This window comes from Eumetopias jubatus, unplaced genomic scaffold, assembly GCF_037043125.1.
Source record: "Eumetopias jubatus isolate StellerSeaLion01/CBP00866 unplaced genomic scaffold, mEumJub1_p1.0 scaffold_3, whole genome shotgun sequence".
Taxonomy (NCBI): domain Eukaryota; kingdom Metazoa; phylum Chordata; class Mammalia; order Carnivora; family Otariidae; genus Eumetopias; species Eumetopias jubatus.
In genome coordinates this window covers 22496826-22511857 of record NW_028274809.1, presented here as the reverse complement: position 1 = coordinate 22511857, position 15032 = coordinate 22496826, and the positions used below count along the sequence as shown (strand labels likewise).

Here is a 15032-nt window from a genome sequence, read left to right as displayed (position 1 = left end):
GTCATTATCTTAATGCCAAAATTATTGTTTCTAAAGACCAGAGGATGCTGTCTTGGCTATGTAATATTGAGCCTTACTGTAAACCTTTGTAGGTCTGTAATAAAAGATGTGTAGGGGAAGATTACAAACTACTTTGAAAAACTAACCCTCATCAGTTGAATACCAAATAAGCATTCCAGAAAGGTGGGATTTTGGGGCAAAGAGACAGAAAAAAGGTAGCTCAGATTAGCTTGGAGGGAAAACAAATAGGCAGAAGTGAAGGCTACATGGGCTTGATAGTATTTAGTTTTAGGGATTCTTCCCATGACCACTACCATCCCCACCCACAGTGGAGCTGACCTGCTGCGTTTTATGTTATAGCAGAAGGCTTTGTAGTATGAACTATGACTTTTCTGTCTTTCAGAGATGTTAAATCTGATCCCTTTGGCTTGCTGTTGAGGTACTTGCCTTGCCTAAGGTTATTAGCAGAGATATAATCTGATCCCCATGTGTTGCTCTTGTGGAACTTGCTTTGCCTAAGGTCATTTTGCCTGGTCCTGGCAGAGTGGGGACTACAACATGCTTTTTCTGGTGCAAAACACCACTCCATGAACAGAACAGTGAGAAATTATTTTTCTTCCTAAGGTACGTGTATTAGAGTGAATCGTTTGTATATTCTTAGTTAAAACTGAACCAGCCAGAAACCCTGAAAGGATAGCAAATGAGATAAGGTTAGCTGTACAAAGCTGTATTCTAACATAGGCTTATCTTTTCAGAGTATAGGTATTAGCATTATCTGTTGGAGGTAGAAACAAGAAAGTGCTGCTGCGTTCAGACAGATAATTATGTTTAATTGGTTAAAAAGTGTTCCCTAATTTTTGAAAGTAGAAATTAATGTTTAATATATTTACAGGTATCTGATGGTATTGTTGCCCCAGGATATGAAGATGAAGCTTTGAAAATACTTTCTAAAAAGAAAAATGGGAGTTACTGTGTTCTTCAGGTTAGTTTAATTCATGTTTAATACAGTAATTTACTTTTCTATTTTTTCTTTTCTCCCATATTTAATCTTTCTTTTATGATGAAAACCTTTTAATTTATCCTTTCTTACTGAGGTTTCTTTAATTCTTAATCCTACAATTTTCTTTTCCCTTATTGTTAATTTTTGGATTTTAGATGAGGAGAGCTTCCTTAGTCTTAGTTTTAAATCTTAAATTTTTAAGAAAATAGTTAATACATATCCATGCTTTCCTATCCAAAATGTATTAAGTGTTATTTGATAAAAAGTCTCCCCATCCTTCCCTTCTGCTACTCTGTTGCATCTTTAAAAGTAACTAAGTTTCTTGCTCATCCTTCCTGAAATAGCTGGTACTTTTCAGCAAATATTTGTATTTTTTTCTTTTTTTGTTGTTGTTTTTTCCCACTGACACAAATGCACATAGTTCACTGTCTTGGACATTTGCCCCCTGTCTATGTAGCTTATGTAGCCATTCACCAATCTTTAGTTACTGCACACACCCTACAGTGAATCAGGACCGGGTCTCAGTCGGTGCATAATGGTAGTTTTGATAGGTCCTGCTCCTCTTTAAGGTTGTTCCAACAAATTTTATGTCTTAATGGGAATGTGAAGGGTGCCGATTTCCTAATACCTTTGCCAGCATTGTGTTCTTGAACTTTTTCGTCTTAACAGTATGATAGATAAAAATGGCATCTCATTGCAGCTTAATTTCCCATTATGTGTGGGGTGAACATCTTTTCATATTTAAGAGTATTTTTTAATTCCTTTTTATGAATATCTGACCATATTCTTTCCCTATTTTTCTAATTGTTGAGATTTTTCCTTATTGATTTTTACAAGCTCTTATCTATTAGAGAAACTAGCCCATAGTCTAAGATTGTACATGGATAAAGCAAAGAATTATTTGATTTAAAATAAAAATTCCTAAAGCTGTTTTACGGAAAGTGCTGATGTCAAAAAATTTGTGGAATACTAACTCCATATACTGGAAGTTCTAAGTATATGGCCTTCATTGTAAGATACCATTAATTGTATGACACACCACAGATTCCATGTCAGCTTTTCAAGGAAAGAAGAAAAAAAATACTATATTAAATATACATACATTTCCTTTAAGGCCCTTCATTGTAAGTTCAGCCGTTCGGTCAGCTGATGCTGTATTTTTCAGTTTCTTAAGTAGTCTTTTTTAAGGGTATTAAGTACCTATGACTCTGTTTAATAGTTACATGTATCATCATGGAGAATGTTTTCCAAACCTTGAATTCATCATCGTGACCTCTTCAGCACCTGACAGCATCACATTTGAAGATGTCAAAAGACTACAACGGGCCTTCCCCCAATATATTATTTGAGAGTTTAGCCAAGTTTGTACATGGACACATAATTGTAACTATGAAATAACTTTATTCCTATATCTGGCTAGTGACAAGTTTCTTTTGACATCAGTTAATAGGGAAGGCACATCCCAATTTTAGAAATTTGATAATACAGAGGAAAAAGGAACATTTTGGAATTCAAGAAAGTACAAATTAGGAAGAATTAATAAGAGGTCTTGCTTATAAGTTATAGATGTCAGTGCTTTCTAAATAAAAATCATTCAAAGGATAAATGAAGAGATACTGTCAAGTATCACTTGGGAGAGAGTGGTCTTATGCAGATTATTCTCAAGTCTTAATATCTTTTCAGTTCAAAATTTGTAAGAGGAAGATAGCAACAAATGACATATATTCCCGGGATGCCTGCCTGGCTCAGTAGAGCAGGTGACTCTTGAGCTCAGGATCGTGAATTCAAGCCTCACGTTGGGCGTAGAGATTACTTAAAAAAAAAACAACAACAACAACATATATTCCTTTTGAAATAACAAATATTTCGACTCCAAATGTTGCTTTCCCCCTTTTAACTATTTAATTCAAGTGTTCTGTATTTTGTAATAGATTATTAGAAAGAAGAGAAAACTGAATTTATTTTTTATGCCACTACCTGTTTTTTTTAGCAGAACTGTTTTTATCTGTTGATCTTCCAAAAGGAAGATATAGACAATGGTTTCAGTTAGAATAACCAGAAATGCTGTCCCTGGAATCATTGGTTTTAATATGTTGTTATAAAACACCACAGGTTGTAAAACTATAAAATTTTTTAGAACAAAATATTAGTGCCTGGCTATTCTATTATACCTTTACTGAAGTGATCTTACACATGCTTAAATTAGAAAAAAATGTATATAATCTTGCTATAATGATTTTTTTTGTACGTAAATTAAGCAAAAAATGTTGAAGGTTGTAGAAATACTACTTTTGACTCTAAATTTCTATTTTAGATGGATCAGTCCTACAAACCAGATGAAAATGAAGTTCGAACTCTCTTTGGTCTTCGTTTAAGTCAGAAGAGAAATAATGGTGTCATTGACAGATCATTATTTAGCAACGTTGTGACCAAGAATAAAGATGTAAGTTTGAAAATGCTAGTAATGCAGTAAGTCTGTTTTTAATATTTATAAGCTTATGTATTTATTAAGGCCCATATTTAAAACTGGTTGATCTGCAAATGTCTAGCTCATCTTTGAGTTATCAAATAAGTTTAAGAGCTTACCAAAAGAATAAATGACCATATTAGAAGCTTCTGTGCATATGTACATACTCAGAGGTATTTATCTTCAATTATGCCTAAATGGGATCATGTCTTTCATAATTCTATAACTTGTCTTTTTTCCATGCACTAAGCTACAAATATGTTTCTATATCAACAAATATAGATCTGTATCTTCATCTGAAAGGCCACATGGCAATCCATGTATAGATGTACTCTGATAGATATTTTGCTTCCATTTTCAGTACTGTGATCAGTGTTTCATGTGGTCAAGTTTTTGCTCTTGGGCTGTCATCTTTTAGGAAGGACATACTCCTACAATGATAGTGTGTTTTTTTTTTCACATATTTATGTGTATTCTGTCATTTAATATGCATAGCAGTCTGTGGGGACTGGGGTTGGGTGACTACTATCATCTCTGTTGTAAAGATCACAGAATTGTGACATAAGTTATGGGTAAGAAATTTGCCCAAGGTTACATAATATGGAAATGGATGCACTAGTATTTTTTTTCTGAAGTCTCTTAATTGGACCTTCAGTGTTGAAGGATTTTTTTGCTGGTTCTAACATTGGCTCCCCCCCACCGCCCAGTACTTAAGATGTGTAGCTACATTGTTTTGTGGTCTTGTCTGCTGGTATGTCTGGTATTTTTTGATTGAATGCTGGGCACTGAATGTGAAAAAACCGTAGAGGTATTTTGAGTGTCTAGATGGTGTTTTTTTTCCTTCCAGAAAGATCTGACTTCTTTTGGCAGGCAGATTAGGTGGCAGTCAGATCATTTTTATCCTGGCAGGAATTAAGCTCTTTTGAATCTGGGCTTAAGTCTTTGTGAGGACTGGTCTGTTTATGGTTCACCCCTATTCTGCTGAAAGCACTAGTGTGTGCTGGTGTCACTTGGTGTACTCTGAACTCCATTTTTGCCACTTAGTCCTGTAACACTGCCAGGAGTTGTGCTCAGTTCCTTTACCTTATTGCCTTGAAAGTTGGAAAATGCTTTGAGGTGAAAAGCATAGATGGTCACACTCATTTCTTCTTACTTCCTTTATCTCTGGGATCTTTGCCTCTCAGTACTTGCTATTTTACTACTTAGGTGTTGAGCTTTTCTGTTTGTTCCTGGAAAAGAAAGAGTCATTCCTTGTAACAGAAATAGAAAATGAGGAAGTGTATTTGTTTTCATCATCTTTAAGTAGAATTGCTGAAAATAAGCTTTAAAACCTTTATTGGAATAGTTCAATCTGTTAATAAGTATATGGTGATGAAGACGTGATCTTTGTTGATTTAATAGATATTCTTCCATTTTTATTTTTGAGAATTAATGGTGCCCTGAAGTATAAAGGAACATGGTAGGCATCACGTGTAGAAATAGCTTTAAATTCATTGCAGTCTACTCCTTTGGTCAAGGCTATAAGGTACTGGGGTTTCCAGATGGAAGCTGTGTTTTGTACCAATGTCACTTACTGTATGTAAGCAGCTCACTGTAATATGAGGCCCCCCCTTTTTTTTTTTAACACTTTATTAATCTGACTGGTTAGTTTATCTCTTAAAATACTGAAATAGTATTGACCTAGATTACATGGTACCTATGTTGTTAGCTCTGCCTAACTATTGAAGCTCTTACTTTTGTAAGTTTTCCTTGTAGGTTTATAGGTATTGGACTGATTAATAATTTAGCAGTATTTGATAGGTTTTGTGCCCCTGGCTGTGCTAACTTGGATGTTTTTTTTACAAGGAGTGAGGTATGGTTTTAATTCATTTTTTATCTAAATTTTTCTCTACTTGTTTCATATGTATTTTTAATTAGAAATTTGGAAGCTCAAGCATAAGAGTGATGGTTTTATCTTTCTTTAGATTCCCCTTTTCTTTTAAAGCAGTGTTTTGTTAACATGTCGGCCTCAAAATCCTTTTAGGTATTAGAGCAGTGGGAAAAGCAGGAGTGTGTATTAAGCATTAGTGAACATGCTTGTATTATTTTCTCTTCCATTTTTCTTAAATAATGCTTTAATTTGTTTTAACTATTTGTGTCCCTCACTCCAACACCCACCCCCCCCTTGAAATGTCTCATATTTCTTGATCCTGACTCAGAATACCAGGGTTGCATTTCAAGACAGACCTGTAGGAAAGTTGGTTTATGTTATTAAACTTTCTTAGAACTAAAAGAATAAAATGTATGGTTGGTGTCTCAAACAGCAGATACAGATAAGAAAGGATATACTACATTAATACTATCTTAGAATAATAAATTCTTAAGAAATTCTAATAGTGTTTTCTGATTGAGCTTTCAATTTTGAGATCAAAATGAAAATTGCAGGTTCAACATGCACTGTTAAGAATTCTGTGTACCCTTTGCCCCATTTCCCCTGGTGGTAATGTCTTGCAAAACTATAGTACATGATAATGATAGTGATACAGTTAAGGCACAGAAAGAACATTTCCATGACCATGAGGATCCCTCGTGTTGCCCTCTTACAATGACACTCATTTCCCTCCTTCCTCCACCCCCTCCTTAACCTTGGGTAATATCTAATCTGTTCCCCCTTTTATAATTTTCATTCAGTGTACATTCATGAATGGGTTTTTATGTGAATATAAGTTTTCATTTCTCTGTTTTCAAGGCCCAGGAGTGTAATTGGTGGCTGCTGGGTAGTATCATAGTTGCATATTTTAAACTGCCAAACTGTTTTCCAGAGAGCCTGTGCCATTTTAACATTTTACACCAGCAACATATGAGTGATCCAGGTCTCTGCATTCTTACTAGCTTTGAGTGTTATCTCTTTTCTTTAGTTAGGTATGTGGCAGTATCTCGTGATTTTAGTTAGCATTTTCTAATGGCGAATGATGGGTGTTTTTTTTATATTTATTTGCCTTCTGTGTATTTTTAGTGATATGTCTCTTCATGTGTTTTGCCCATTTTGTCACTGAGTTTTGAGAGGTCTTTATGTATTTTAGATAACTGGTTCTTTTTCGGATATGGTTTGCAAATATTTTCTCCCAGTCTGTAGCTTGTCTTTTTATCCTCTTAATACAGGTTTTTTTTGCAGAACAGAAGTTTTAATTTTGATGAGGTCTAATTTATCATCACAAGTATTTTTGAATAGTTTCTACTTAGAATTTGTAGACAAAGCAGAAAATGATCCTAATTTGTTTTTTCCTGAACAGCCTTGGCTGTATATGGGCATCAGTTGTTTGTAATGTCTGTGAAAATTATTCTCAGTGTTATTTCTGAACATAAATTTTTATCATGTTTGCATATATGTTTCTTGGTTCTGTGGTTGAAAAAAGTTATTATTTGTCAGTTTGGGGTGGATATGGTATTTTGTAACTAGTGTGGTGTGTAAGCCTGAGTCACTGCAAATGGCATTAGTCTGAGTCTGTGATGCATTAGGCACTGCTGAGTTCCACGACAAATATGTTAAATGTTGATTAGTTGTTTTCAGTAAAACTACAGCAGAGTTTCCTATGAACAGTTCATTTCATTTTGTTCTTTGAGAGATACAGCTATATATTATAGGTGTGTTAAAATAAATAGCATGTAAGATGCTTAAACGGAGTTACAAAAGTCTGATGCAGTTGACCATCCTGTGTTTTTTCAGTTGCCAGAGTCTGCACTCAGAGACCTCATCGTAGCCACCATTGCTGTGAAGTACACGCAGTCTAACTCCGTGTGCTATGCCAAGAATGGTCAGGTAACCAAACTCTCAGACCCACTTGGAGCAGACTGTTGTTTTACAAAATGATAATCATCCCTCAGGTCCTAGACTGCTTAGAAAGTAAAATCTGCCCACTCCTTCTCCTCTGAGTTTGTCAATATTTACTCAGTAATCTAGGGGACTGTTAAAGCGAGTGATGATCACAAACTGTCTTTGGAACAACGTATTAAAATTGGTCGTATTGCTTCTTGGCTCAGACTGAGTTGACACATTTGGATTAGTGGGACTCTAATGGCTGCTATAAAACTAGTTTATTCACTCCCCTCCTCCTGATTGGTGTGGTATTTCTAGTGAAGACAGTAAAGAATGTTACTGCCACCCATTATTCAGTGTTTTTGCAACTTGTTGGGTATTTTCCCGTATATTTCTAAGGTTACTTTACCAAGAATCTGTAGACTGCAAGTTAATGTGATCTTTTAAAATCTGGTTTACTGAGACATAATTTATATACAGTAAAATTCACTCTTTAAGTTTCAAGTTTTGAACAGTTTTCCCAAATTATGTAATTACGTGACCACTACCACAATCAAGATATTGAACGTTTGTTGCTGACGTTAATTAAGCAAGGTATTTAACTTGTTTCCTAGTGCTCTGAGCCATAGAATGCAGGACCAAGCTAGCTCATCACTGGGGCCTCTCCTAACTCTGGACTAACCTGGTTCTGGTTTTACCATAGCTTCAGCAGCATTGGGAGCCCTTTTCACAGTGTCTTGAACTCTTCTCTTAGCATTTGTTAAATTATTTGGCCCATAAGTGGGGGAGAGAAAGTGTGGATATTAATTAGCATGTGACCTGGAAGACTCTGAAATTCGGAATTTTAGTTGATTGTCAATTGTTTTTTGTTTGTTTTAAAGATTTTATTTATTTATTTGAGAGAGACGGCGAGAGAGGGACACAAGCAGGGGCAGAGGGAGAGGGAGAAGCAGGCTTCCCGTGGAGCAGGGAGCCCAATGCGGGGCTCGATCCCAGGACCCTGGGATCATGACCTGAGCCGAAGGCAGACGCTTAACCAACTGAGCCACCCAGGCGCCCCTGATTGTCAATTGTTAAAAGATTGCATGTCTCTAATAATGAAAACTTAGGAGATTGTGGCTACTGGTCTCCTTTGACTCAGGTTCTAAGAAGTTCCAATAAAACTGCTTCACTACTGATGTCCAGGAGTTCTAGAAACTTCAAGAGTATTAGTAGCCGTACTTCAAATGTCACTGTGAAGAGGTAAAATGTATAAATAGTAGTTAGAAACTTTTACCCTTACCTTTTAATGACTTAAAATTATTGTATTTTGGCCTGATATTTTTTCCACAAAACTGATAGATTTTAGGGAATATGCACAAAAGATCTGTTAAGAAAAATATGTTGTTGGAAGAGATACTCATCTTAATGTTCATATTCTTCAGGTTATTGGCATTGGAGCAGGACAGCAGTCTCGAATACACTGCACACGCCTTGCAGGGGATAAAGCAAACTATTGGTGGCTTAGACATCATCCACAGGTGCTTTCAATGAAGTTTAAAACTGGAGTGAAGAGAGCAGAAATCTCCAATGCCATTGATCAGTATGTTACTGGAACCATTGGCGAGGTAAAAGTCTTGTCATTGGGTTTGTGGGTAGAGTATACTGGTATGCTCACCTTTTTCTGTAACAGACTACCTTCATCACTGCTGAGAGAAAATGGTATTTTTCTTGAAATTTTACATTGTCTAAAATTGTAATTCTAAACTTCTTAACAATTCTTCATTGTCTTGCCTTTAACTTCGTTCAGTTTTTCATCCCTTTCTGACCCCACAGACCTTCCCTGTCTTTTTAATTTATAACCATTGGTTTAGCTTTATATGTTTGTACTTCCCCTGTTGATTTTGAGCTTTTGATGGCAGGGGCTCTTTTGTCACCTATCTTGATGTTTCTGTCACAGTGCCAAGCATGATGCTTGCTACGTGATAGGTGTGTATTCAACATGAAATAAAAATTATCTGATAGCAGGTAATCAGGGTCTTCTCCCCCCACATTTTCTACCAGTGCCTTTAACAACTGTATATTTTTGTTACATTTTGTGTTCTTCAATGTCTTCGGTTTTAAAGAAGGTATATGAAAGCAATAAAGTTACAACTATCAAGTAGCCTACCAAAAATATAGAATTTAGCCCCATTTTTGGACATAGCAAGTGCTTAATCCTATATGGAAGACAGAGAAGTCTGGTCATCAGACTCTCGATGGTCTTCTGAGGGAGTGAGTTGACCACACTACCTTTTCTGCAAATTCAGGGACAGGAATCCATGACATAATAAATGTCATTGAAGAATATGTCTTATAACCATAAAGTACTTAACATATAAGCCTTTCTTTTTTTACTTTAATATTTGTATTTCCCTGTTTAATATTACCTAGCAAAATCCTGCTCATAGTTCTGGAAGAAGCTTTATATGTACGTGAACAAGAGTTAAAAGTACATTGTATAAGCCAAAAAATCATCCAAAATGGAAGCATCTTTTTTAAAATATGAATACCATGAATCCTATCTTGATTCGTCTCTTAAGACTGACTATAGACTTGAGGCTATGTAAATATAGTTCTGGAACATCCATCATCATCTGTTTGCTTGCTTTGACACGGATATAAAGTAGATCTCACTTAGGCAGAGATTAAAAAACAAAATACATTTAAAATAAACTGATTTACAAAGTAAATGATATAATCTTTATTTGGTACACTTTAGAATTTTCTTAATGAAATGTTAATAAAAGCATCAAAAAAAAAAAAGATTCTAGAGATATATGTAAACTGGAATGAGCCATTGTAATTAAATCCTGGGGGAAATGCCCAAGTGCTTTCTGGCATTCTGATTTGCATCAGAAAGTACTAAAGATCATGCCCCAAATCTTCCTCTCCTTTCTCCACCCTCTACTCTTAGGATGAAGATTTGATAAAGTGGAAGGCATTGCTTGAGGAAGTGCCTGAATTATTAACTGAAGAAGAGAAGAAGAAATGGGTTGACAAACTTAGTGAAGTTTCTGTCAGCTCTGATGCCTTTTTTCCTTTCAGGGATAATGTAGACAGAGCTAAAAGGGTAAGTATGGAATTGATGTGCATTTGCATAGAATTGATTATTATGTAAAAACTCTTTCAGGGATGCCTGGGGGGCTCAGTTGGTTAAGCTTCTGCCTTCAGATCCCAGGACCCTGGGATCAGGGAGCCATTAGGCTCCCTGCTTAGCCGGTAGGGGGAATGATCTGCTTCTCCCTCTCCCTCTGCTTGTGTGTTTTCTCTCTGTCTCGGACAAATCTTTTTTAAAAAAACTATTTCAGAAATCCTTCTGTTTAAATTCTGTGAATTCTATATCCAAGTTATAGCAGTGTGATATGTCAGTAATATTTATTTTACTTTTCCATATGATGTATGAATAACCCAAATCCTATTATTTTCCTGTTTTGACTGTGAGTGAACCACTCTGCGTTGTAAATCATTATTAGCTTATGCTTTCTAGAGGGGGATTTTGATTTTGGCATGTCTTAACCTAAAATTGTGTTTTGAAAGTCAGTGTCTGTTCTTCCCTCAGAGTGGTGTGGCCTACATTGCTGCTCCTTCTGGTTCTGCTGCTGACAAAGTTGTGATCGAGGCTTGTGATGAACTGGGAATAATCCTTGCTCATACGAATCTTCGGCTTTTTCATCACTGATTTCATTGCACAGTATTTTATGGTTTGCTTATGTGTAGGTGAAAAATCACATGTGACATTTTGACTATCTTGTCTTAGTCATCTTGGATCCATAGCTTTTGGTTGTATTTAATTTCTTAAAGTTATAGGTTGTCTAGCATAGAAACATTACCCACAAATATTTGTGTGTAAGAAATACAGGAACATCCCTGCCTCCTGGAGCTCAGCTCATCCCAAAACATTGCCTGTGTGAAACATCTAAAAATTATCAAGTAAGCCAGGGAAACTGAGCAGACCCTGGAGTTAGATAGCATAAGCATCCTGCAGTCTCACTGGTTTCCTCATAGGGGATTCCACTCATGCAGCTTTTCTTTTAGTCAGAGTTCTAAAAAGGTTGGTTGTCTCCTTTCTAAGCAAAAGTTTGAGATTTGTTTGAATTTTAGTGTGATGTATGGGTCAAGTTTCACTTTCTTTCCATACATTTATCCAGGTGTTTCACCATCATTTGAAAAAACTGTCGGATTGCGTGTTTGCTCAGTTAACCATTATTTGCAGTGGGTCTATTTCTGGACTCTGTTCTGTTCCATAGTTATGTTTGTCCTAATGCCAATACCATGCTGTCTTGAAAATTGTAGCTTTATATTAAAATTTTGAAATCAGATCATGGGAGTCGTTCATCTTTGTCCTTTTTTAAAAGTTGTTTTGGCTATTCCAGGGCTTCGGCATTTCCATATAAACTTTAGAACTAACTAGTCTATTTCTACAAAAAAATTTGTTGGGATGTTGATTGGAATTGCATTGAATCCATAGATCGATTTGTGGAGATTTGACATATCTCCTTTCCCTTTGAAGGTTGATCCTGTCTGGTTTCCACCATCTTTTGGTTGCTCTCCAATGGTTTCAAATAGATTTTGTAACATTTTTGTCCCGTGTTCATAACTATCTGTAGGAGGGTTAGTCCAGTACAATCTCCTCTATAGTTAAGAGAATCAGGAACACATGAATATCATAGGAAAATTTCTAGTCATTGTTTCCTTTTCTTAATTTTTTTTTCTTAAGTCAATTCTAGCAAAGTATATTTTTTTCTCCTAGGAATTGGACCAGTTTTCAAGATTGTTGGCACATAGTAATATTTTTCTGAATTTTAAAGGGTCTTTTTTTACGGAAGTTTTGGGATGGACACAATTAAATTACTTAAACTGTACCTGTCATCCAAGTACAACTCATGATCACTAGTTTTATCTAATGTTTCCCCACTTACCACTCCTCAACACTGATTATTTTGAAGCACAGTATAGGTATTTCCTCTGTAAATATTTCAGTTAAAGTAACTCTCAAAAAAATTTTTAAAGTGTATTTACTTTTTGAAATATATAATCATGCCTACCTGCTGAGAGAGCCAAGAAATAATGATACCTCGATAGCAATGAGCATACCTAGTGCCAGGTTCTTGGTTTCTGATGCCACTCCAATGAAAGGATTCAGGACTCCTTGGAGGCATAGCTGACTCTAGGACTGGGGTAGGAAATAATATAAGATGAGATGTCTGCAGCACCTTACAGTGCCAGAAAGTAAGGAAGGACTTTAAAAACAAGTACATGATGGGAGTGTGTCAAAGGACATGGGAGCCAACTAAAACGATTCCCAATAGTCAAAGCTGGAATCATTTGAGCAACAGAGTAATGTAACCCAATCTATGAAATACCTGAGTTCATGGCTGACCTAATGAAGGATTGAATAAATAAATGGAGAATCAATCTGTGCAGAATTTTAAGTAATTTATATGGATATTCCACTTTCAAGAAGAGCGTAACTCCCCAGCCTTAGGTGTAGGCTGTGCATAGTGACTTCTTCCCAAGGTGTATAGCATTGAGAGGGAGATAAAGGAGTAGCTGCAGTGGAGAGACCTGACCGATAGCACCTCAGCCAGGTGATAAGGGTTTAAGAAGCATGTCATGTTGATAGTATGTACCTCCAAAGGGGAATGGCACTTGACCTCTTTGGTCTTCTTTCCAAAAATCTACAACCCCAGTTTAGTCATAGGAGAAGCATCAGGCAACTCTCAGTTGAAGGACATTCTATAAAATAGCAGTACTGAAAACTGTCAAGATGATGAAAAACAAGGAAGGTCTGAGAACAATGTAGAGGAGTCTAAGGATACACGTCGACTAAACGTGATGTCTCCAGGATAGACTTCTTGAACAGAAAAAGGATGCCAGGTAAAAAGTCCCAATGAAGTATGTACTTTAGTATTATGGATCAATGTTGATTCATTAATTGTAACAAATGATAAAAGGAGGAACTAAGTGTAGGGCATATGGAAACTACCATCTTCACAAATTTTTTCTGTAAATCCCAAGTATTAGAAAATAAAAAGTTTATTTAAAAAAATACATAATCATACTTCAAGTATCACACTGAAAGGCATAAGTAAGAGTTATTAATATCAAATACCCAGTCACTGTCCAGATCTTCCACATTGGCTTTTTTTTTCCCCCCTGAGTTTGTTGGTAATAAGATCCAAGCCTGAGACACACATTGTGTTTGCCTGGTGCATCTCAAGTCACTTAGTTGACTGATTCCTCCTTTTTTATTTTTATTTATTTATTTATTTCGCAGTCAATTGTTAAAGACACCAGGTTTTTGCTTCCATAGAGTTTCCAATATTCTTTGAATTTTGTTAATGCATTCCTGTAATGTCATTTTATTTCATTTGTGCCTCTCTATTTTAAACTGATAGTTGTAGCTTAATGATTTAAGTTTGACCTATCAACAGTAGAGAAAGATGGATTGAAACCTCCCTCTGTGAAGATGAGTTTACGAGTTTCTCCCTGCAGATTTATAAATGTGCTTCATGTATATTTGAAGCTAAAAAAGTACTTTTCATAGTGATTTTATGTACTAACTCCAATCCTACTAACAATTTCTGTCTTAGACAAAATAAGTTATTTTATCTGATATGAACATAGCTAGACTAGCTCTTTTTTGGTTTATATATGTCTAATACTGCTTTTCATTCTTTGGTGCTCTTATGCTTTAGGTGCAGATATATCTGGAACCTGTTTTTGTTTCTAATGTAACTTGCCAACTCAGCCAGCTCATTTATATTCATTTCAATTACTGATATATTTGGACCCTATTTCTACCATCCTATAGTTTGAACCACTTTTTATTCCTTTTATGCCATTGCTTTAAATTGATAGCTATATTTCTCCTGTAATAGGAACTTCCACCTGCTTAATGAACATTTCCCCATCCTTACCTTTCAAAACCCCCATAATGTCGATTCCTAGACTTTTCAATTCTGTGTTAGAGAGAGACATTTTCTCTTAGGTTTTTTTGTTGTTTTTTAAGACAAGCTTTCCAAGCTTTCTGTTAACCTTTACTTCACATACCTCTTGCCATTTTGTCTGAGTTTATCTCTCCTCAGGTAGAAGCTCTATGCAATGTGGTCTGCTAGGAACAAATTCATTTTTAAAAATAAATTATAAGTCATGCCTGTGGAAAGTGTATAAAACACCTACAGTTTAAAGAATAATTTGTAGGGGTGCCTGGGTGGCTCAGTCTTTGGACATCTGCCTTCAGGTCAGGTCATGATCCCGGGGTCCTGGGATCGAGCCCCGCATCGGGCTCCTTGCTCAGCGGGAAGCGTGCTTCTCCCTCTCCCACTCCCCCTGCTTGTGTTCCCTCTCACGCTGTGTCTCTCTCCATCAGATAAATAAAATCTTAAAATAATTTGTAAACAAACACCTACGTCACCCCTAGCCAGGCCAAGAAAGATAACTTTGCCAGTAGCTCCCATGCCCACTGATACGCCTCTTCCGGATTATTTTCCCATTTTTCCCTCCAGAAGACGACCTTGTGCCTTTTATGATAATCACTAACTTGCATTGCCTCTCACCGGTCAGGTGATCTTGGGCATGTTGTTTGACCTCTTGCAGTTTGTTTCCTCACCTATAAAATAGGGATGGATTTGCTCCTGGAGAGGGTGAGTAGCTCTCAGTTAAAAGCACTTCTGGTTAAAACCACATGAAACTAGTTTGTCAGGTTCAAGTTCCAACTCTGCTACCTAGGAGCTACGTGATGTTAG

At 36.2% G+C, this 15032-nt stretch overlaps 1 protein-coding gene across 1 annotated transcript in view; it reads left to right on the top strand.

Annotated features, from left to right (window-relative positions):
• ATIC (5-aminoimidazole-4-carboxamide ribonucleotide formyltransferase/IMP cyclohydrolase) overlaps nt 1-11603 on the top strand; it is a 31227-nt gene extending 19624 nt beyond the window's left edge. The window contains exons 11-16 of the mRNA XM_028112218.2: nt 893-982; nt 3315-3443; nt 7174-7266; nt 8688-8870; nt 10199-10354; nt 10844-11603. Of these exons, the coding sequence (XP_027968019.1) occupies nt 893-982; nt 3315-3443; nt 7174-7266; nt 8688-8870; nt 10199-10354; nt 10844-10963 (771 nt within the window). The 3' untranslated portion in view covers nt 10964-11603. The remainder of the gene's footprint in view (nt 1-892; nt 983-3314; nt 3444-7173; nt 7267-8687; nt 8871-10198; nt 10355-10843) is intronic.
• The last annotated feature ends 3429 nt before the right edge of the window (nt 11604-15032 follow it).